Source organism: Corapipo altera, unplaced genomic scaffold (assembly GCF_003945725.1).
Source record: "Corapipo altera isolate COAL_440 unplaced genomic scaffold, ASM394572v1 165, whole genome shotgun sequence".
Classification (NCBI taxonomy): domain Eukaryota; kingdom Metazoa; phylum Chordata; class Aves; order Passeriformes; family Pipridae; genus Corapipo; species Corapipo altera.
Genome location: NW_020884954.1, coordinates 521331 through 544422, shown reverse-complemented (window position 1 = coordinate 544422; position 23092 = coordinate 521331). Strand labels below are relative to the sequence as shown.

The 23092-nt window shown below is 47.8% G+C and overlaps 1 protein-coding gene across 4 annotated transcripts in view; it reads right to left on the bottom strand.

The window, feature by feature from the left end:
* Positions 1-2389: 2389 nt before the first annotated feature.
* The window catches only part of ILDR2 (immunoglobulin like domain containing receptor 2), a 38028-nt gene continuing 17325 nt past the window's right edge, over positions 2390-23092 (bottom strand). For 2 of the 4 annotated variants that reach the window (XM_027663535.1, XM_027663533.1), the window contains exons 4-10: positions 18472-18528; positions 14044-14190; positions 13122-13298; positions 7922-8038; positions 6352-6562; positions 4731-5421; positions 2390-3899 (exon numbers count right to left, since the gene is read on the bottom strand). In XM_027663535.1, coding sequence (XP_027519336.1) covers positions 3864-3899; positions 4731-5421; positions 6352-6562; positions 7922-8038; positions 13122-13298; positions 14044-14190; positions 18472-18528 — 1436 coding nt within the window. In that variant the 3' untranslated portion in view covers positions 2390-3863. The remainder of the gene's footprint in view (positions 3900-4730; positions 5422-6351; positions 6563-7921; positions 8039-13121; positions 13299-14043; positions 14191-18471; positions 18529-23092) is intronic. The other 2 variants (XM_027663534.1, XM_027663536.1) reach the window with 2 other exon arrangements.

Genomic DNA, 23092 nt, shown 5'->3' with positions numbered 1-23092 from the left:
ATGTGAAAACTTTTTTTTCACTAGCCAAGATCACTTTTCTTGACAGCACAGCCAAATCTACCACTGATGCTTGATCCTGCTGTTGCTCTAAGGGCTCTTTTATTTTTAAAGGATTCATTAATCACCTCGGTTGTCTTCTTAGCAAGCCACTGTTGTGTTGTTGTGATTTCAAGATCACAAAACTATCTGTGCCCTTGACATGACCCAGACATCCATAGCTGGTACGAAAAGGATTTTAATTTTATGCCAGCAATAAAAACCGATAACTGGAAAACTTATAATAATCTGAGACCACATAATAACCAGGCTCGTTCTTTTCCAGTGCCAGCATTCTGCAGGTGTTCTGAAGGATGGTGCAGACACAAACTATTGCTTCTCTCCTGAAACACAAGGCTCCTCTCGGGCTCTCCAGCAGCCCCTGGCCCCCTGCTCCCCCGTTCAGGAGTCACGGGTCATTAGGGTTGTGTAGCTGTACAAATACTCTACGTCACCCCTCGCTTCTTGATTTGGTCCATTTGCTCCTGCTGCTGCTGCTGCAGACACATTTCTAATTGGAAAAATAAAAGATGGCCTGAGCACAGACACTATCAGTAAATGGAAACCATGAAGATGCCTTCAGATCTGTACGGGGAGATATGAAATCTTAAATTTTAGAGCAAGGTCCTGCCCAGATCTGACTTCAGGAAATTAAGACCTGCTCTTTTTTTTTTTTTTAAGGCTGAAATTCTTATCATCTGGTAAAACTTCTGGAATCACTAGTTATAAAATCTTCAATACTCTTCCAGCTACTTGGATTCGAGAGATGTGGAGGAGTTCTGACAAACAGTTGTTTCTATAATTAAAAGAGTTCTCTTAAGAGAGTAAGTTTGCAACTACTTATTTATAAGCTAGATACACAAATGGCAACTTCTTACACACAGTGTACAGATGCCCTAAAGTACCAGCACTGAGCAAACAAAACCAACTCAAATAAATGAGGGGAAGGCTTGTATTTTTAATACACACAACTCATTGCTGAGGGCCTGATCAAATAAACTGCAGTGACTGAGATAAGGGACAGAACATAACCGAAATGAAAAGGAGATTGTGATAATCAGGCTTTCAGTGTGATTAAAGATAGAGGTATTCAGAGACTGTAAAATCAGGTTTTGGGCCCCTTTCTGACATAGTCATTGTTGCAGATGCACTTTCAAATTTCTGTGTAAACTGGGTCTTCTGGATGTCTGATGGAAAGGATAGCAGGCTAAGCTCCCTTGAAATTCATGGCATAGGGGTTTCCCAAGGTTTTCAGACCAACAAAAGATCAACATCCCAGTACCATCATATGTCAGGGATGAATTGTTAATTTAAAACAGCATGTAGTGTGGCTCTGTAGACTCAAGGCCCCAGGGGTCTCAGATGGCAGCCACCTCCCTACTGCTTGTTAACCGTACTGGGATTTTCCTAGGAACACACATCAGTGATGAGAAGAGATGAAAATACTCAACATTTAGTCTCTCCAACCACAATACAAGCACGTAGCTGGCAAATGTAGTTGTTAAGCTGCTCTCCCTATTTGAAAAGTCATGGCAGTCAGGTTCCCCGTGGTTGGTAAAAGGGAAACATCACACCCATTTTTAAGAGGGGTAAAAAAAAAGAGAACCCTAGGAACTATTGATCACTCAGCCTCACCTCTAGGATCATGGATCCTCCTGGAAGCTATGTCAAGGCTTAAGGATGGCAGGGAAGTGATAAGAGACAGCCAGCATGACTCCACCAAGGGCAAATCATGCCTGCTCACTTGGAAGTCTTCTGTGGTTGAGTAAAATAAAAGCTACTCTGACCCACTTTCTTCTGACTGCACTGGGGAATAAGGAAAGTGCATCTGATGTCCTCCACCTTGACTTTTTACCCTCAATGGAGAGGGGCACTGACTCGCAACTAAAAGAGAGTAATTTAGAGTAGATGCAAAGGAGAAATTCTTTATTTTAGGGTGGTGAGGCACTGGAACAGGCTGCCCAGAGAAGCTGCAGATGTGCCATCACTGGAAGTGTTCAAGGTCCAGTTGGACAGGGCTTTGAGCAACCTGATACAGTGGAAGATGTCCCTGCCCATGGCAGAGGGTTGGAACTAGATGTTCTTTAACAGCTACTTCCTGCACAAACAATTCTGTGATTCCATAGTTTTATGTCCCTGCAGGCTAATGCTTCTCTGCCAGGAAGACCCAGGACTATGATTTCCAAAACTACAGAGGAATGTGGGAGAAGAAAGCCATCCTTTCACCAATTCACCTTCTCACACGAAAACTGCGCTGTCATCAGACCTATGGAGATTATTCTTCCTCTCCCCTGACCATTCCTGGTGGGTGAACTGACCTGGCAAAGGAGTAATAGAGAAATTAATCTATCAGTTTTTATGGAGAACTGCAGTGATTTAATACACCTTGTGTTCAAAACAGTACTACCAGTATCAGCACCTGAGGCCAGACAGGTTCCCAAATTCCCAGAGTAACAACAAAGATGTAATTTCAGAGGCTGACAATGTCCATAACACAACAGGGCACTAAGTTGTTTCTAGGCATAATAAGGGGCAAGATACTGGCCCTTGAAATGATCCCATCATCTTCCTTCACGTGATGATTTTGGCAGCTAAATAAATGACTGCATAATACCCTATGAAAAAAAGAATGTCAGGCTTCCAAATGGTGTGAAGCACTCCTTCAAAATTCAGCTAATCCTGAGACAATAGCCACTAAAATCTCGTCCCAGTCAAGGTGACTGAATTGGTTGTAAGCGAAAAGGGTGACTTTCAAAGCTTGTGTCCATCCACAGAGCTTAATTCTTTTTCCACTGCTGTTACTGCTCTCTTCAGTGTCTGGAAACAATTCCCAGAATGGAGAGATACCAGTAGCATGGACTGAAGGTCTGCAGCTGCCTTCTCACTGAGACTGTCCCCTTTTTGCTTCTTTAAAACAAAAAGGCCACTCACTCTGCAGGGATGTCTGGTGGTGCTGGAAGCAGAGCACCAGCAAGGCTAGAGCACTGCTTATGGTACAGTGGAGTAGGTACTCTAGCTTGAAGCTCTACAGGGTCATAGCTCAGCTGCAAGGAAATGCAGCTGCATCAAAACAAAACACAGTTGCGGACAGGGGGAAAACACATCATGCTCTCATCACAATAAAAGCTACTTTGACCCACTTTCAAAACAATACATCAATCTCACCTGAAACTCTCATCACACAATGAACAGAACTAAATATTGAACAAACCAGCTCATAATTGTCTTTCTCCATTCAGCCCTTATCAAAGTTAACACATCAGTCCTTTTCTTAGAGTGTCTGAAAGGAATGTGAGTTTTCTTTCCCATTTAGAGCCTGGTCAGCTGGAGGCAGTCTGCAGCTGTAAGAACAAGGCCTCGTCCCAGCATGGGGATGACACAGATGGCTCTAAAGTATGGATGACAATTTTGATCCAGAGAACTGAGGAGGCAGACAGCAAGAGGTATGCACAGGCCTCCCTTTGCACATTAGACAGGGCAGGAGGCACAAAGCCATCCCCGCTTGTAGTTCAGGGCTGCAGGGAGGGCTGCAGGGACAGTAGGGACGTGGCTGCCTTCCAGTGCAGAATGGAGGGCACTGGGAAACAGGGTGCCAAAGAGAGCCCTGGCCTCATTTTCCTGGCAGATTCCCAGAGCCTCTGAGACCGAGTGCTGTTCATGGGCGTCTGTCTCTTACAAAAGGCTCTGCTCCCCTGATGAAACAAACAATTGAAACAGTCCACAGGTGATGGCTGCAAAGGGTCACAGAGTCTTGCTTGTTGCTCTGTATCTTCTCCACTGCAGTCACCTCGTGATATCCAGCCCACCAACATGAGATGTCCACAACTTCAAACCACAAGGGACATCCTCGTTGGGAAATCATTCTGTGAAGAGAGGGAGTCAATGACGGAAGTCAATGAAAGATTGAAGTCAACAGGAAAGCACCCATAGAACAAATAGACAGACAAAGCTTTGACAGAGACACAACAAAACAGCAACAGCTTTGTCCACTCACAACCCATTCCTCTCTCACACATGCCACTTAAGCTCAGGCCTAACAGCCAAGCTACTCTAGTGACAAGGTCTCCCTCATGGAGCAGACTTCAGCCAGATCCCCATCCCCACCAACCATGAACTCATCAGTCCTCACTAGCTGGGACTGTGGCAGGATGTTTTGCATTTGCTGGTAGCCTGGGTGAGGAATGCCTTTGGCATAGAAGGCCCTACACAAGCCCAGAGGAGTGGGTCAACAGTCACCCCTTTCAGAAAGATGTCTCTTACACCATACCTTGCTACCCAGCCCTGTCCCGGTCTGAAGAACAAGAGCCTCTCAACCCTTCCTTAACAAAGATCAATGCCAAAGCCCTGTAATTTCTGTAAGCCCCAGGTTACTTCCCTATCGTGATCCTTCTAAACTCCAGATAAACTCCCACCATCTTGGATCACCAGGCTACAGATGCCAAAGACATCCCTTACCTCCCTAGCCCCAGGCACATCTGGCTTTCCCCTCCATTACGAACTTCCATGTAGGAGCTATTTCCCATTCTTGCCTCCTACACCCACAGTGACCTCCCCCTTCCCGTGGGCAGTCACACCCAGACCCCAAGCTCTACCCTCCTGGAAAACCCCCTTGCCCGTTAACCCTGGTTAGTAACCCCTGCCTGGTGACTCTCCGCTCAGCCTATTTGGACCAGGACCACCAGACATGGCCTCACTGTTTTCTTGGGGTCCTTCTTCCTCTTCTTGTCAGAGGCATTGAGGTAGGCCTGTTCCCTGGCCCTGTACGAGGGGCCCCGGCTCAGCTCCCTCTCGCTGTAGGGGGGCAGGCTGTCCTCCTCCTCATCCTCCTCTTGAGACGACGGCGGCTGCTGCGGCTGCTGCTGCGACTTCTCGGCTTTGTAGGTGGAGGGTGGTGACCAGGCATAGTATGTCCCCCCTCCTCTCTGGCTGGGCTGCGAGCTCAGCTTCGAGGGGGTGGCACAATGGTCACCGCTCTCGTCGTAGCTCCGGGATTTCCTCTCCAAGACGCTGCTGAGGTAGGAGTGGTCGTATTTCTGGCTCCCTCCGGGCGTCCGGCTCACCAGCCTGGGAAGGTGCTTCTCCTCGTGGGCCCGTCTCCGGGGCGGGGTGTACGACCAGCCCCGATCCGAGTCCGTCAGCGGCTCCCGATTCCCTCTGCTGCGCTTGGAGTAGTACTCCTCCATGGAGCTGTCCTGGTGGGGCAGCCCCCCGCTGCGGCCGCCGTGCGACTCTGACCGCTCGAAGCGCCGCGTCTCCTGGCTGTCCGCCCGCCGGGGCCGCTGGCTGTAGGACTCTGCAAAGGCTGCCAGCTCGTCCATGGACACAGCCGGCACTCCCACGGAGAAGCTCTTACGGGACAGCATCTCGGACTTGGATCTCTGCTGGCTGGAGGAGGGAAGAGGTAGAGTTAGAGGGCAGGATCAGGCTGCGCTCGTCCCTTTGGGCTGCCTGCACAGACAATGGAGGGAAACAGGCACTCCTGGGAGCATGAATCATCTGGACTGTTTCCATCATCTTCCGTAGGAAGAGATGTGTCACATCCTTGAGACCCGGGTTCTCTCTGCTGACTTTAAAGGCAACTCGGTGCAGACGGCTCAGGCTCTGCATATCTAAGGTTACCCGAGATTAACCCCAGAGTGCACCTCCCTTGACCTCCAGTGTGCAGGGCTGGACTTGCTCCTTCTTGGCCCCAGAGCTTGTAGGTTTATGTCCTGCAGGGAAAACCCAAGAACCCAGCTACAGAAGCTCACAGTAGGGCAGTTTTAAAGCAGTGAACTGGCAAGATAGCACAGTACTGAAGGAAGGAAATCCCTGCCATTGCTTTTGGGAGACTGGGTTGTTGGTATGTGTGGGAAGGATGTGCTCTCTCTCTTCCAGGTACCAGAGTGCCAGTCCTTTAGGCCTGGAGAACAGGTCTTGCTGCACCAAAGCACCACGGTGCGACTCCGAATAAAGCGAAGCAGCACTGGGAAGTGCTGGAGGTATGAGGAGTGAGATTTGTAACTGCACCTTCTCACTTTGGGAAGGGTGGCTTGGTTCCCTGTTAATCTCACTTTTATATCCCACTGGGAATGGGGCTGGTACCTACCCTTACCCAGCTGGGTAGGCTTCAGCAGGCGTGTGGGAATCAGATTCATTCTGACCTCATCTAAAGACACGTCCAGATTTCCTATTCCTGTCTAACCCCTCTCTCCCGCTAAGCAGAACCAGAGCAGCAGGAAACGGAGAAGAGCTACCAGTCAGTCCATCTGTCCCTTCTCCTCTCTTTACCACTCTGCCAGATATTAGCTGCCTCCCAACATGGTGATTCCTCACCTGTGCCAGTAACTGTCCCTCTCATCTCTGTAATCAGAGACAGCCTGAGACCTGGACGTGCTGCCCCCGCCGATGACTCCCGCCCAGTATTCCGCGTCCCCGTCCATGTCCCCCGCGGGAGGCAGGGGTTTCCTCCGCGACTGCCGGTAGGGCTGGCGGAAGTTCAGGTCCTCCTCGTGCAGAGAGCTGAGCTCAGACACGGTGTTGTTATCTGCAGAAAAGAAATGAGATGGGCATCATCACCTGACGGCACGGGTGAGAGGGGAGGAAAGGACAGGGCTGTGATGCCCCCCAGTTGCAGCTTTCTCCTCAGAAAAGCTGAGCTGCCCTCTGTTAGAAAACAATCAAAATGGAATGAGAGGCCTTCACACCTTGAACAATCCCGCCCAGCACTGCTGGAGCTCTGTCTGGACACAAGAGCTGCTGTTAGACCTAAAGGTCTTCTGAACTTGTCGCTGGCAGCCAGGTGGGGTATTCCAAGGGTACTGCAAATGGCATGAGGTTCCTGTGCTCCAGAAATTCCCCTCAGCCCTGCTTCACTAACACATGTGAGCTCCCTGCCTTGGGAGGTGGGCACTGAGCGTGGTGGGACATCATCACAGCACAGCAGTAGTGCCACCTCCCCCCTTCCTGGTGAGAGACAGGCTGGCTCTGGATTTGCCCTGACTTGCCCATCTAAAACAAAAGCAACACCCACAAAAAAAGATTAAGAGAAAAGTAAGTGTCTGTCTGAATCACTGTCAGTCTCTACCCCATCAAGCACATTGACATCTGGAGGCCTGACATACCAATCTGCAGAGGTCTTTTTATAGTAAAGTTTGTGGGTGGAGAAGACAGTGTGCTCAGCAATGACTGTTTAAGAAGAATATATAATTTGTTCGTTATGCCTAATCTGTACAAGAGCTTTGATGTAGTGTCATTCCCATTCCCTTACCTTCATTGATTTGCAGCATCCCACATGCCTGTTTTAAATGAGTCTCTACCAGTGCCTAACATGGGTTAGCTCAGTGTCACAAAATCTGGCTTCTTGAATGTTTCTTGTAGTCCCTGCTCCCTCTGCAGCAGCCACTCCAAACAAACCTTCTGCATCCTTCAAACCACACTGTGGTCACTGCAGCCCACAAAACTTGTTTTCAGTAAAACCATCCCTCTCCTATTTTGCCATGCTGGGAATTTACAGACTGTAATTTACACTGTAAGATGTATAGAAATTGTGAAAACAATATCCCAGCTATTATCACACCACAGGGTGTAGAAGGTGTAAGTATCATAAGGTGCTGATGATCCAAAAGTTTAGTTACCTGAGTGCACAATTTTCATGAGCTTTTCGGTATCCCTCACTTTGTCTGCTCTAATTAAGAATGATTAGGCAAGCACCAGGTCTTCAAAATCAGAACATACCTGTAGATACCTAAAATCTAGGCTTTATCTGCCCCATTCACCGTATCCTGGACATCATATCTTAAAGGCTGACCCTGAGGCAAAGCCAGCCAACTTTGAACTATGAATTTGCAGTCTTTTTCCAGTCAGTGGGAAGGAAAAAAAAAATGAAACCATGCTTGTTTCTTACATCGTTCTCGCATCCTCCTGGCTGGGTCAAATTGAGCCAGTTCTTTCTCGACATAGTACAGCACCTTCATGGAGTCCCTGTCCTTGTCAGTCTGGATCCTGTACCCTTTGCGCACCGCTAGGGAGAAAGAAAAAAAGCACAGGAGGGAAACACACGTGAAAGATTTTGAAACAATTTAAGAACAAGACATTCCAGCAACATTGCTTCTGTAATCGAGCTCATGTCTGCAGGCAGGTAGGCTGCGTCAAAACAGACTGAGTCAGTCGCTGCTTCAGAGGAAATTCGTCTAAAATGTGGGATGTGAAGTTGTAGCAGTTGCATCATTCTGAAAGTTTGCAGTTAACGGCAAAAATGGCTTTGGAAATGCCCAATTTGTGCAGCCAAATGCATCAAGTGGTGTCACTGCCACAGAGCGATTCCAACTCCCACAGACGATCGGGGGGAGAAAAGCAGAACTCCTTTCTCCTTCCTCAGCACCACAGAAAGGATTCGTCATGGTATGGGAGAAGCAGCCCTGGAAGACCAGGCTTCCTCTATGCAGCGGGGGCTGTAAGCTCCCAGTCTGCAGGAGCAGCAGGTGGCTGAGCATTTGGGAGCTGTCACTCTGCAGGACCACTCCACCCTCCCGGCACCGCGAATTCTGCTGACACAGGTTGAAGAGCCTGTGGCAGCAGAAGCTCCAGAGAATACAGAAGGGAACACCAAATCCCACAAAGCACATCACACTGTTTTAAGATTTATACCCAATCCCATGATGAGGCCACTGGTAGCTCTGAAACTGCCTGCTCTGGCATTCTTTACGTGCTTCACTCTACAGAAAAGGTACGTCTTACACATACATTAAGTGCTTGACTCCTGGGATTACTCCAATTACAGGGGAAGTCTGGACAGCTTTTTCGGGGGTTTTCCACACTCCTGTGTGCAGAAAATAAGTCCCTACATGTCTGGAGCCACAGCAGCTCTAACTCTGGGAGGCTGGGTCCATGCACACCTTACCTGCTAACAACACCTAGGAACAGCCTGACTACCCCAAGTCAGCAAGCAGAGAACTCCACCTGTCAGGGCTTTGAAGAAAATAAGGCTTTTATAGCAGATGATTTAAGAAAGGTCTCAGCATGGGACTATTTCAGGCCCAAAACAAACTCAGGTCTAGGTACAAAAGAGGACTACAACCCTCAAATTCAGCCTCACTACAGAACTGTGATAAGGACAATTCACTTAGCACTGCAGAATGGAACCTGTCTGCCTTGCATGGGGCTAATATGTTCCCTTGTGTGAATACTGCAGTGGTGCATGAGTGCTCCTCTTGTGGAACAATTTAAACACTTGGAGAGTGGTTTTGAGCCAACCTGTTCCTTCTGTTTTATCCCTCACTGCAATATATCAAGCCACTAACATATGGGTTTGGTAGTACGTTGCATACTAGGCACTGTGTGGGCTGAGCAAGGACTTGGCAGAGGTATTCTTAGGCACCTTCTGTCCTACACAGCTGTGCCTGTGTCTGTGCACTATCAAATTACCATGCTCTGCTTCAGGAATGGCTGTGCCACAGAAATGGGTAGAACAATCCCTGTCACAATCCCACAGGTTGCTTCAGGAGCAAAGTGCTTTACTGTGTGTTTTCACTGCGCACACGTAAGTAAAGTGACTACATCCTGAAATATTACCTTGTGTGTCTGCACTTGGGAAAGGTATCGGATGTAAAAACACAGTAGGGGTCTATCAGGGTCCTTCTTTTAACGTGGCTCCAGATAGCTTAGCTGACTGCAGTCTGGAGTTCTGCTGTGCTTTATTACCCCCATGAGTGTGTGCACAATGGCTGCAAAATGCACACAGTGGTTTACCCTGGGAAGGAACCCTGTCTCTGCCTTCCAAAATGAGCGGCACAGCACATCTCCTCAAGTGAGATTTCTGCTATAAAGAGGGGCTGGACTGAGCGGCCTCAGAAGAGATGGCTCCTGCTGCATTGCACGAGCAGCAAGGCCAATTCTGCACCTCCCCATCACCGCTGGCCTCTGCCTGGTACCCTGCCAGGAAAGAGGCCTCTCACTATTCTTTCTTCTAATGTCTCTACCAGGAGCTCAGCTAAGCTGCCACCTCATTTACACACAGGCCAGCAAACAACCATCAGCTGGAAATGACTCTGACCTACTAATAACCTTTGGGGAACTTGAACAGGCAGCTTCCAGGCTGTCTCCCCGGAGCCACTACTCACACTGAAGCTGCGCCAAATATCTGTTTGGGCAACATCTATAGCTCCTGGAACTGATGGAGAATTAGCTAGGCTTCATGCTTGACTTGCTATTGCAGCTGTGTATCAAAAGGCAAATTTATTTCTTGGTTAATTCTGCAAACATCTAGAAATTAATTTTGGATTTAAATCTGCAAAGATGACTGTGAACTGCTCATAAAAAGTATTTTCCATTACCGATGAAGCATTTTTTGTCTCTACGTTTATTTATTAAAAACTTCTCATAATGATATTAATAATGCTCAACTTATTAAATCTCTTCACTATCCCTTCATCTGAGAACCAAAGATATTACTGCTTCCTCCTCAAACCCTTCTTCATCTGTAATTGCCATAATCCTTTAATCAGGTCTGAATAATTTTAGGCCCATCTTAATTATAAGGAAATAAAGGTGCAGAGATGTTGACCACATGTCCAGAACCATTCACTGAAGTCAAAGAGAAGAGAACATTCTTCCCTGTTAGACCACATTTTTTTCTCCTGAACAGTTCACAGATTTCTAATGTTTAAATTGTGTTTAACTAGACACTATTTTTATTCTTCTGTGGGTGGAACCAAGTCAGCCAAAACTGTAAGCTGTTTCCCTCCCCAGAAAGGACAGCACTACTATTTTTTTCAGTCAAGTATGGTTAGGAAATAAATGATGCCTCATCCTTAAACACTTTAAATGTTAAAGGTCTGCAGCTCTAGGATCAAGAGCTTCCCTGTGTGCAGGGTTTAAGGGATATATGCAAGAGTCTCCAGGTAACCACTGGATTTAAAATAGAGCATGAATTCTAAATTATGTGTTGCCAACTTCTAAATAAGAGAGCTAAAAGTTTTGGGATTTTTTTTCCCTTATTCAGCCCTAAGTTTAGGATGGAATTCCTAGGCTTAATCAGAGCTTTGTCATATGGCTTTTATGTAACCCTGGACAAATTTTCTAAATATCCTCATGCCTGAGTTTGCTCACTAGATCCCCTCACAGGGGTCATTTTTAAGCACAGAATCTATCTAGGGCAAAGGCTGTAGTTTTTAGCCTTTTTAGGCTCCAGCCTCTGTCCCCCAGCACTTCTGATCCTGTTTTTCTAAAGGGACTTGACTGAAAGGTTGAACTCTCAAAATAAAAGGTTTCACATCAGACCTACACTGGCTGTGTGGAGGACATAGAGACCATGATTATTGCTCCTTCTGAGAAAAGGCCCTTACTATAAACTCAACCATTACCTGTTTTGTTTAGCTTGCTGTCTGGCCAACCAGCAAATAAGCAGCATGGAAAAGCCACATAATGTTTTCTCTTCCACAGTCTGTCATTAGGGGATATTCTGGCTTTGTGAAGGAACTTAAGGGACAAGGAACAGGATACATGCTATAACCCTTCCTTAGCTCCGCAGTTCCAGGAACAACAGGTGCATGATCAAGACTAAGGGTTTGTCCACATTCTTGCAAAATAAATTAATTAAAATAATAATCATAAAAAAGAAATTAAGAACCTCTGTTGTCTTGCCACAAAGGTTAAAATTCTGTGATAATGTTTTTATTTGCAATACACAGTATTTCACATCAAGTCCTGAGGTGAGGGATTGAGTCCAGACACCTGATTTGGATTACATAATAAATGCATCCTTCTGTGTAATGATCGTGCAAATTTAAGAGCCATTCTGGTTTGGTTACCAAACACATCCACAGTTTTTCATTCTGCACTTGTGCTCTGTTAGCAGAGACAAGACTGGGGCTGTGATCTGATTCTTAAAAAATCCCTCGAGTTCCCACAGCCACCACCACGTTCTACATGCAGTGACATTTTTCACAGGAGAAAAAAAATTAAGCACTGGGGTGTCATTCATCATTTTCTGACAAAGGTTTTTGAATCAGATACGTTCTGCTTTGGATCAATGATTGATTTATTTCCTATTTTAAAGTGCTCCATTCCAGAGCTGTTTTGATTTCAGTGGCAAAATAAAGTATGATTGTTGAAGGAAAATACTTTTTGTAATTCTAGAAAGGTTAATATACTGACTGGGGCAGCAGAAGGACGTGTAGAGTTGTTCCAAAAACTTAATTAATTGATTATGCTACTTAATCTTGTCTTTTCATATGTTTTATCAACACACTGTCACGAGCAATTGATAATTAGTGTGGTGCTTTGAAATCAGACATGTAGCTGGATCAGTGGCGACTCTACACTGGTAAAACCCATTTCTGCAGCAACTTGTTTGACTTTAGACCACCACTCTGATTCTGAAATGCGTGTGGTTAAACAGCTGCCCTCTTTTTCCTCGATGGCAGCAGAAGTGACCCTCAACGAGACAGAGTCATCATAGTGACAGTCTGTGCCTGACACTGATCCACAACTCCTTTCTAGTTAGAAGCCTTTCATCTCTCACACTGCACAAACGCAAAGGCTGAAGAAAAAGGTGCCCTACTGACTTCTGTCAGGCAAAGGACGGGGTCCAGCCCCAAATGCTCTTGGGCAGAAACACCAAGGGAGTAGGTTCCTTTGCCCAAAAGGCCATGGGAACACTAAAACACGCTGCAGCAAAAACTGCTACCAAGCAGTGCCCTACAGAGGGTAGGAAGAAGAGTTTACAAAGACAAAGCAGCTTGCAAGGCATCAGCTCTAAGGGGAAAATGGCCACTGCCTCTGTTCCCCTGAAATCACCCTTTTGCCCTCTGCAAGTAAATATCAGCAGCAGTAACAAGAGGGGTCCTGTACAGGAACTTGGGCCTCCCATTCCCTGCTGACATAACTGGGGATCCACAAACTGACACTGTGCTGATGGCACTAGAAAAGTTGGACACTGTGGCCCTGAGGGACGCAAATGTCATTGTCAGAGACAAGATTAAAATGCAGTTTTTCTCTGTGTTTCTTCCGTTCACACCACTCGACCAGTGACAATCGCTCTTCCTTTTCCCAGCCCCTGCTCCCAGTAAAAGGGACTGAATGCTGTGCCTGGCACTGCAAATTACCATTCTGGCTTCCTCCACTGGCGTCACTTGGGGCTAAGGGAGGGGGGTGCGACTTATCCATCAGCACAGCAGGAGATGGGACACCAGCTACAGGAACACTGGGGATGTAGTATGGACCTGGCATGGCAGAGACTGGAGGAGGGTACCCAGCTTTTGCTGCTTTGCCTGCTACATACACTGAAAAAGAAAAAGAACAAGAGTCAGCGTCACAGCAGCCCCCGACAGACCCTCACAGCACGTGGCCAAAACCTGCACACATCACAGGTGACAACACAGCAGGAGACAACCAGACAAATGAATTTAAAAAGAACCAGCCTGAATTTCTCTGAGCCTCAAAGCGCACTGAGGGGAGTTTAAAGAAGTCACACAGCAGGTTGGACGAGCACTGCAAGATGCCCAGAAAGACACTCAAGAGTGTTACAGCCACCACTACCACTGCCACGATTTAGTGGCAGTTCAGCTTTAAAAACAGCTGATGACCCAAGCAGCAGGGATGAGGCTCATGGAACTTGACAGATCTGACTGAGCCTGACCAGGAACCTTGCTGGGTTGCAAGGACTTTGCACTGTTGTAGAGGGCAGCTGCTTTGCATTGCCAGGAGGAAGCCTCCCAGGATGCTCTTAGCTCTGACCCACAACATTCACTGACACAACAACAACTTTGGAATGGGAGCATGACACTTTGGAGAAGCAGGCACAGCTGCCAAGGCAGGGAGGGCTCGGGGAATTACATTTGTAATTAACTTTGAGCGCTCAACCATTGAGTAATAGGTCAGATGCTTCACTCCCTAAGAACGGGTTCTTTAGCCAGGCAAAGTGCTCAGGGCAAGGGAAGCATTATTAGCAGATTCTCCTCCTGTTCTGCCAGGGAGGTGAAGCAGTACAGCAGAAGATTTGCACCAGGCTTGGGCAGGGTCACTCACGTGCCCGGGGACAGCAGCAGGACTCGGGACAGCAGGGGCAGCGGACGTAACAGCAGCAGCTGTGTGGGCAGCACTGGCACCAGCAGATCCCCACCAGGAGGAAGAACAGGAACGCCCCCAGGATCACCAGGCCCACAAAGACCCACTCTGGAAAACAAAGGGAGAAAAGAAGATACTTACAGGATTGCAGACTGCTGTGGAAGGGACGTCAGCAACATCCTCCCAACGGAGAGCACGGGGACAAAACAGACAGGTGAACAACAGAAGTGGACTGGCTCCCTGTGGGTCCGGGACTAGGTCCTCCTCTGTGTCCAAATGGCACATGACAGTGAGAAATGGAGCTACAGAAATGTGGTCCCTCCTGGCAGCACCTCTGGCTGGCTGAGAAACAAGCAGCACAGAGGCAGAAACCCCCAGCCCAGAAACCCTTCACCCCTCAGCAGACCCATCAGAATGCCACAGGACGTGCTCCATTAGCATTTGGATCTCATCAAAGACTCATTCTTCTCGGCCATGTTCATGCCCTGCTTATGTGTTTGTTCCCTACCCACATTCTGGTTTTAATGGGACAAACTAGATGGTGAAAAGCACGCTATAAATAGCCCAGTAAACGAGCCAGGCCTGCCCCTTTGCAGCAAGGCCCACGCATGCAATTATTCTTTTGAATGTGCCGAGCGAACATCCTATTCAGGCACTGTAGCCAGCCAGGAAACACAACAAACACTTTTTTTCCCCCTCCCTCCACTGAAGCCTCAGATGATGTCTGAGCCAAGCCCCAAAAGGGAGCAGCTGAAAAACACCCTACAAATGAAAGCACAGAAGAGCTGGTCCACAAAAACCAGGATGGGGTCGGAAGGGGAACCCAGCCTGTGCCAGGGCAGCTCCCAGCTCTGCATCTGAACACTCTGCACTTTGCACAGGGCTGCACCTACCACCACGTGGGAATTCCACAGACTAAGGGAATGATCAGTGAACACATCTGGGCTGAGAAATTTCAAGACTCTGAACGTACAAGAAGCCTAGAGTTGGTTTTATGTCCGAGAGATACACGGACCTATCCAGAAGCCAGATCACTGCTGGGGAAAGACTCCAGGTGTTATTCAACCACCTTGGAGAAATGGTTAAAAAGCAAATAAAGACGTGGTGGGGCTGCTTTGCAGTGGGGTAGGGTTTATCCTCACCCCAAACAAAAAAAGCAGCAGACCACTGTTTCTAAAAGAGCTCTCTAAGGGACCTCCTGGTACATCACTATCCAAGATGAAGAAGTATGGATACAAGGATTGCAATGTGCACACAGAATCACACTGGAAAAACAGTGCACCCCTCACCTGCATCACTAAGCTGACAAGTCAAGGAGAAATGTTCCACTTGGACCAATCAAACCAGAATTTTTTCTAGTTTTTTAAAAAAAAACAAAAATAAGAAGGTGACATTTTTGATCCATCCACAGAATTCTGTTTGAACAAAAGCATGATTCTTTGCTTAGCTGGAGTTTTCCTTAACTCTTTTACAAACAGTTCCCCTTTTTTTAATGCCATTTTAAATCTAGAATTTAAAATTTCCTTTAAAAAATGTCAGTCAAAGATCTGGCATCTACAAATCAAAACACTTCATTTCAGAAGTGTGAAGTAAAATGTTTTCTATTTTTTTTGAATATTTTATTTCTTTTTTGGCTGAAACAGACGAATTTCATTTAACTTTGCAGTTAATTTTGGTCTCCGTGGAATTATTTTTTTTCAGTGAACTTACTATATGCTGAGAATAATTCAGCTAACAAGTAAGGAAATGGCAGAAGAGAAGCATTCATGAATGGAAAACAGGAGCTGAGAGATTACTGACACAGTTCCTCTAGTGCCAGTTCTTGCAGCTATTTTTCTTAATATTTTCATTATTTACCTTGACACAGAATATAAGAATATGTTAATATATCTTGAGAGGAAGTAGTAGGGATGCATTGTCAATAAAAATGAAGACTGGGACGTGCTACAGAAGGGGTCAGTTGTCCTTGGACCTACAATAAGAAATGTGAAACGCAGCAATATCCTGAATTTCAAGGTATGCAGCAATACTTTCAAGGTCAGAGGTTCAAAGATTAAGAACAACTTCTGTTCTAAACAGGACATCATTAGCTGAAAACAACTGAAAAACAAGAGAAATGATCCAGTATACTACTCCATCACAAGATGACTGCCATCAGTTATGCAATACAGCCACAAAAAATGGCAGACACAATCCTATGCCCAACAAGGGAGGAATTTTCCAGTAGCGTTAAGGAAATATTAATGCCATCACACAAGGTCTCCCCTCCATGTAACTTCATCTGAAGTTGTATAGTACAGCTCTTTGTAGAAGAAAAGATGAATTCGAGTTGGAGCTGATGCCAAGCAGGGATCTGAGGGGATGAAGGGACTCGGGAGCCCGCCTTGAAGTGGGGGAGCTGGAGCTCCCTGTGTTAGTCCATTAAAAAGAAGGCTGAGGGCAGACGTGGCTGCTGCCCATAAATATGCTAGGAGGACAAATGCAGGAAGAAAAGCAGGAATTATAGTTAAAGGTCTTACATAAATGGGCACAAACAGGCTATCAGGAATGTAGAGAGAAGCTGAAAGAAGCGATCCAACGGGAAAGGCCAAACCCAGACTACCCGGCTAAGCTTATGGAAAGGATGAAATTACATGGCTGGCAAGCAAGACAGCAAGCCAGACTATCCTTTCCAGTCCTGTACTTCCTAACCTATGCCAATCTGAGCAGGGCAACAGCTCAGTGGCTTTTTCTTTTGTCGTGTTCTCATCTTGTCCTCTACAACCATCGTGGATACAGAGAAGATGGCAAAATAGAAGGTGGCATGACACAAGTGGCCAGCCACAGCTACGCAATGAAGCTCAATGTCAGATCTCCAGAGCTGTTAGTGAACAGTTCACAACACTCCATAAAGGATAAAAGCCTGGTAGAAGAAAAAAAACAGACACATCAAGTCCGTTGCAAGAGTTATCTGTGGTCTGCCTGAAGACATCCTGAGAGTACAAAAGGGCGTCGGGTTAGTGTGTACCCTGCACGGTGCCAGACACTCAGCACCAGAAGTGGATGTTTGAAATCAGTGTCACAACCACTGGGACCTAAGAGTCAGGAGCAATTTTACTCCACAGACCTTTTGCTTCTCTGATGACGTTAAGAAAACAGCAGAAGAGCCTGCTGGCTCCCCCTGTATGCACAAAACTGGGGTTCAAACAGTTCCTGACACAACTGTGCAACGCTGGGATTCAAATGACTACCAAGCTGAAGTGCTGTGTGTCCTTGCTGTCTGGAAACTACTGGTTTGTGCTTGCAGAAGTATCTGCTTTTGTTTGTTCAGGTAACAGGCAATGCTAACAGCTGAAAAGTGTTTTGCTCCTGCATCTTACACTTTCTTGTTTACCCGTGCAGTAGGGGTATCAGAAAACTACCTGGCTAACACACAAGAATTTTATACCCATTCAATAAAATTGTAAATAATGGCGGAAAAAGTGTTAGGCAACAGAGAATCAACTGCTGTCTATGCCGAAAAGACCAATCCCTCTTCTGTCATGCAGAAATTCTAGGGAGGTTTGGGTTACACTGGAGGTGGGTGAGTGTCTGCCTTCTCCGTTCGCATCTCTGGGACAGGCTCGAAAATAGCTTCACACATTTCTGTGAAGTCGCATTTTTGCCCAAACGTGTGAAAAAAATGCTCCTTGGGCACCATCAGGGAATGATCAGATGACTCAAGGGCTAAATGTTCTCACAGCTTTTCCCTTTCAAGGACAATCTGTTGCACAGCCTCCGTTTCCTCTGCAAGCAGTGCCAGAACTGGTGGCCCTCGCTAGTTTGGCTAACAAGGGATCTATCACGGGCACGGAGCTCTCACGTCTGCTCCAACCACCTGGTGTTACCAAGATGGTGCCCTGGCCATGCAGCACAAGGGAGGCTGTGCCACTGATGGGCTGCTAGCCAGTGTTCTATTTCTAGTACCTCCTGTGCCACCAACTGTGGCAATGGCTGTGGCAGTGCCACAAGCCAGGGGCTGGGGAGCTGAGGTTACTGCACAGGAGCAGCTGAGGGGTAGAGCTGCACGGGCCTGTCGAGGTCTCGTGGGCTGGAGCAGCGTTACCTTTGTGCTGGGGGAGGGCAGAGAGCCTGACACAAAACGTCCCCAAAACAGCACTGGCATTTCTGCTCTCACACTGATCCTGGCATGACACCAACCATCTCTGTACTGGCTCCCAGCACGGCCCAGCATCAACTCTCTCAGATCTGAACCCAACACACCTTCCCACTAAGTGACAGGCTTTTCTCTCTTCATCCCCAGATAAAACACACATATGAGTGAAATGTACACCACATAAAGATGCTGCAGGAGGATAAACAGACAAGGTGACAGAGGAATGGGTATTGAAGGGTGAAATGACTGAATACCTGGCATAATCTCCACAGCAAAACTGGGCAAGAGATCAGCAAGCAGCCCTGTCCTGCCTAGAAAAGACAGAAGGAGGAGAACAAGGAGAGAGGTTACTGCAAGAAAAACACACTCCCCAGCCCCTGCCTTAGCCTCCAGTTCCCTTCCTCATCAGCCCACTTGCACTCTCGTGTTATGTGAATTCCTATCAACCAGAGATGTCATCCTGCTCGATGCCTGGTGTCTGCCTCTGCACTTCTGCCATTTCTGTGTCCTTGCATTTTATCTTTATCAGCAGAGTTGGGGGGGAAAGAATCTGGAACAGAGCTTCTCCAATCTAGGCACAAAATGACAAGAAAAAGGAGTCCCTTTAGCATGGTTACGTGGTAACATCTTTCTGGAGATATGCTCTATGCATGCAAAAAGCTCCTGGAAATACACAACAGTCCTCAAACAGAAGGACTTTGTTTACTTTTGAAAGGCACTGATGTAGTTTCTGTGGATGTGAAACATCTTTAGCCCAAGGCCATTGATAAATCAGACACATGCATCCAAAACCTGTGGGTGGTACTCTCCGTGTGGGGCTCTGCAAGTGCACAGACAGCTCCACGAAAGGAGCCTTGAAGCATGACTGTGCCTGTGTGCTAATTATTTGGAGATGCACAAGGAACTTGGTGAGACTATGTCATAAAGCCCAACTCCCAAGAGAAGCAAACCAGCCAGGGGAGGATTTGTGTGGAAATTTGTGTGGAGTCATTTTGCAAAAGGGGGGAAAAAAAAACCAAAAAACCAAAGGCAAGTCAACTTCAAAACTTAAAGCCAAATACAAACAAACAAAATCCAAGCCCAAAGGCAGCCTGGTGCCTATTTGTTTTGGCACTGAATGCCTGGGATATTTCCAACGCACAGCAAACATCCTGCCCAGTGTTCAGCTATAATTTACACACACCTGCATGGGCAGAACGGCCGTGCAGCTGTGCTGTGAACTCTTCTACAGGGCACCAGGATCATGCTGGGATTTTTAAAGACATGCACAAGGCAGGAGAGCTGCACTCTGAGGAGGGACACACACTGTGGGTGTAACATAACAGGCGCAGCTAAGGATAAGCCAATGCAAAAGTGGTAGAAAGCTACCTTTAACCTCCCCACAGGCCCTGCAGGTCCTGCACTAAGCAGCACTCGGACACAGTGATTGATGAACTGGATCCCAAGTTCCTTGGCCTCTAGTCTGTCCTTGAAGCACATTACAATCAAATTCCCACTGTCCGTTTTTTTCTCAGTGCTTCAGCAGAGGCTCTGTAGAGATCAAAAATCCACAAGGAAGCCTGCTGGAGCCATAATGAACATACCCTTGAGTGCAGGCAGTGCTTTGCAGCCAGTTGCAACTCATCAAAGCTGACTAGTACTCACAGTAACTCCTATCATGATGAGGTGGTCCTGAACTCTTAGCAAAAGACAGCACGGTGATGTTTCACATAATTATTCCCCATTTACCACTTTGAGGGAGGGCTCTTGCCATCAGTCCACTGCAACGTTTTCATCTACATTTACAAAGAGCTTCAGGACGTTCTTTGCAGTCCATTTTCTGCAGGGATCAAGTGTCCAAACCACTCGTGACTAGTGTGTTGTGGGAACGTGCTCCTGTATGCCCTCTGCTCACAAAACATATGGACACGCAAACAACATACGTGTGGCTTAAATCTTGGGTGCCACAGGTGGGCTCCAGACACGTGCACCAAATGCATGCCTTGTATGACAGTGTCCTAGATTTACAGTATGTTCCACACGCACATTAAATATATTCCTTATTTTCGCAAAAAAAACCCCAGGCAGTTCTTTCACAGGCCTCTGTGTGTGTGTGTGTGTGTATGTGAAGAGCACACGCATGAACCACATGCATGCAGAACATATGGGCAGACATGAGCATGTAGCTTGCCTCCCATGTGTTATTATCTCTGCACAAGCTCACATGCAGCCCCAGTTTGAGAGCAGATGTCAATGGATAAACAGTTGGAGGTACACAGCTAATTTAGGGCTTGAATCTGTGTTAACAAAGTTAAAGGAGTGACACCTATAAGGAGCAAAAACTCCATCTCAAATGGCCATAGCAAATAGGTGCCTGCTTTATTTTGAACCTACCTGAAGAGCCTTGAACCCTGCTAGTGCTGGGTCTTATGGTACCTTCTGATCCCCTAGAGGAACTACATGACCAAGGGGGAAGAAGCATCCCTCAAAAAAACAGTGCCTGAGAACTTGCTAAGTCATTACAAAGACAACCAAAGTGGTTCCTCTGTGCTACCTACAAGCAGTCAAGTATTTCCCTGCTCGTGCAGCCCGACTTGGTTCATCAGAGCCTTGCCTGGGGAATTTGGATCCCTGCCCTGGCAGCGGGGCTCACACAGCCCTGGGGGCCCCAGAGCCACCAGCAGGGATGCACAAAGCCTGGGAGGACCTGAGGCAGCAGCGAACACCACCACAGCTCAGTCTGAGCTCTGCTGCCTCGACTATCCCAGCTGACAGCCAGCGAGCCAAATGCCGCCTCTGGACTGCAGTGCCCCCAGCAGCCTTCCACAGCTCTGCCCCCTCCCCACCCTGGGCTGAACTAATTCTCTGATAAACCTTCCCCACACTATTTGTTCAGGGAAACCAACAGGCCGAGGCCGCCCGCGGTTGCCTCAGCAACGGGAGGCTCCCACCATTGTCCCTCACTGGAGGCAGCTTTCCTCACTCTGCTGCTGCTGCCTCTGCCAGCAACAAGTGGAGCAAAACCCCCACCCCGGCTGCCAGCAGGCACAGGGACAGGGCAGCGCCAGGGGGCAAGGGCTGCCAGTGGCTCTTGCCCTCCTGGTCCATGCAACCCTGGCCTACACATGGGCACACCCCAGAGCCAGGCAGTAGCCAGCAGAGGGGATCCTGGGACAGCACCCCAGTGGGTTGCACAGTGCCCAAAACACACAGAGCAGGGTCTCCTTTTGGCTGTAAAATCAGCCAAGACACGGTCACAGCACCCATCCAGCTCTCCGTGCCAAGGATGCTCCTTCCATGGGTGTTAAGCTCACCTCACTTCTCTCATTTTTTTTAAGGAAACTTTAAGGTGGAGGCTGGGGCTAGACAGCAATTGGTGGGGAGGAAACAATTTAGCAGAACGTCCTGCCAAGAGACCATCTGGCCACACCACGTCTGCACAGCAGCTCTGCCCAGCTGAGAAAGGGCTGCAGGCACTCCAAGACGTGGCTGGGCACCACTGCTGAGTCACAGCTCTGTACTCCCAGCCACAAGAGCTACGTGTCCTCTGTGCAAGCTCCCACCACCTCAACACTCCCGGCAGAAAAGAGTGAATAGAAAACGGCCCCGTTTACCAGGGTTGTCCCAGGTGACTGTGTCAGAGCTAGGAGCTTGTCCTCATTCCAGAAAGGATCTGGGACACGTGCCATCTCTATTCCCACCACGCTGCTGTGAGGCTTTACCTGCCCGAAGTGGCCTCTCACCAGGCACCTCACACGCCCCGGGCCCCAGCCAGCTTTGAAGTGCCAGGGAGCCCATGAGCCCCCCGTCTGCTCTGTGCAGAGCACAGCAGTAGAGCACAGGAGGAGGAATGGGAGAGGAAAAGCTGAGGGGATGACGCAGAGCGGCTCCAGGACGTGCAGAGACACAGCGGAGGCGAGCGAGGACAGGAGTTAATACACAGGAGGCAGGCAGGCGACAGAGCGGGAGAGCAAATAGCAGCAGATCAGGGAAGACCTGGAGTCAAGCAGACAATTAGCAGAGAGTCTGCAGAGAAGAGACACAAAAATAATTAGGGTAAGTGGTGCAGCTGAAAAGAAATGATGGCATGAATAAAGTAGGCGCAGGTGCAGTCAGGAACAGGGCAATTGGGTAAATATGGGAACGTGGTAAATGCTGTCAATTGCATAAATGTGATAAATATTGGGTAACTATGGCAATAACTTTTGAGCCGTTTTCCTCTTTGAAGGCTGCTTCTGCAGCCCTACCTGCTGCAGTGGAACCACGGGATGCAGTAGCTACAGAGAGAACTATTTCCTTCTCAGTGGCGGAAAAATGTGCCAAGCCATGCCACAGCAAGAGCCCCTGGCACAGGACACTGCCCTGAGGGGAGGCTGGAAAGCATAAGATAGGAAGTGTGGCCCTTGTAAATCAGACACTTTTCCAAGGAGGCTGCTGTGAGATTTATTGGGAGAGCATGGCTCTGCAATGAGTTCCTCTGTGCTCCCTCTGCTCGGAGTAAACTTTATCCTTTCTTCCCATCCTTCTCTTCAATTGGAGGGAGAAACAGCAGCAGTCCCCTTTTGGAGATCAAAGTTTTAGCAGGCAACAAAGACCTCCAAGGAGGCTGTTGCCATGGCTACCTTAGTAACAGAGGTCTTTTAATCACACCAGTCTCCTTTGTGAGCAGCGAGCGGCTGTCGCTGACAAATAAGGAGGAAAAGAGGGGTAAAAAACCTTGGCAACAAGTAGCACTTCTAAACGGTGTGAAATAACTAACTAGGAGTAGGCTGGGCTAGGGGTCCTGGAACCAGATCACAAAGACGGCAGCACTGCGCAGCACAGTGGTCGGGGGCAGTGCCCAATGAGGACAGGATGAGCACTCTGGGGGTAGGAGGGCAGGAGCAGCCTTCCTGG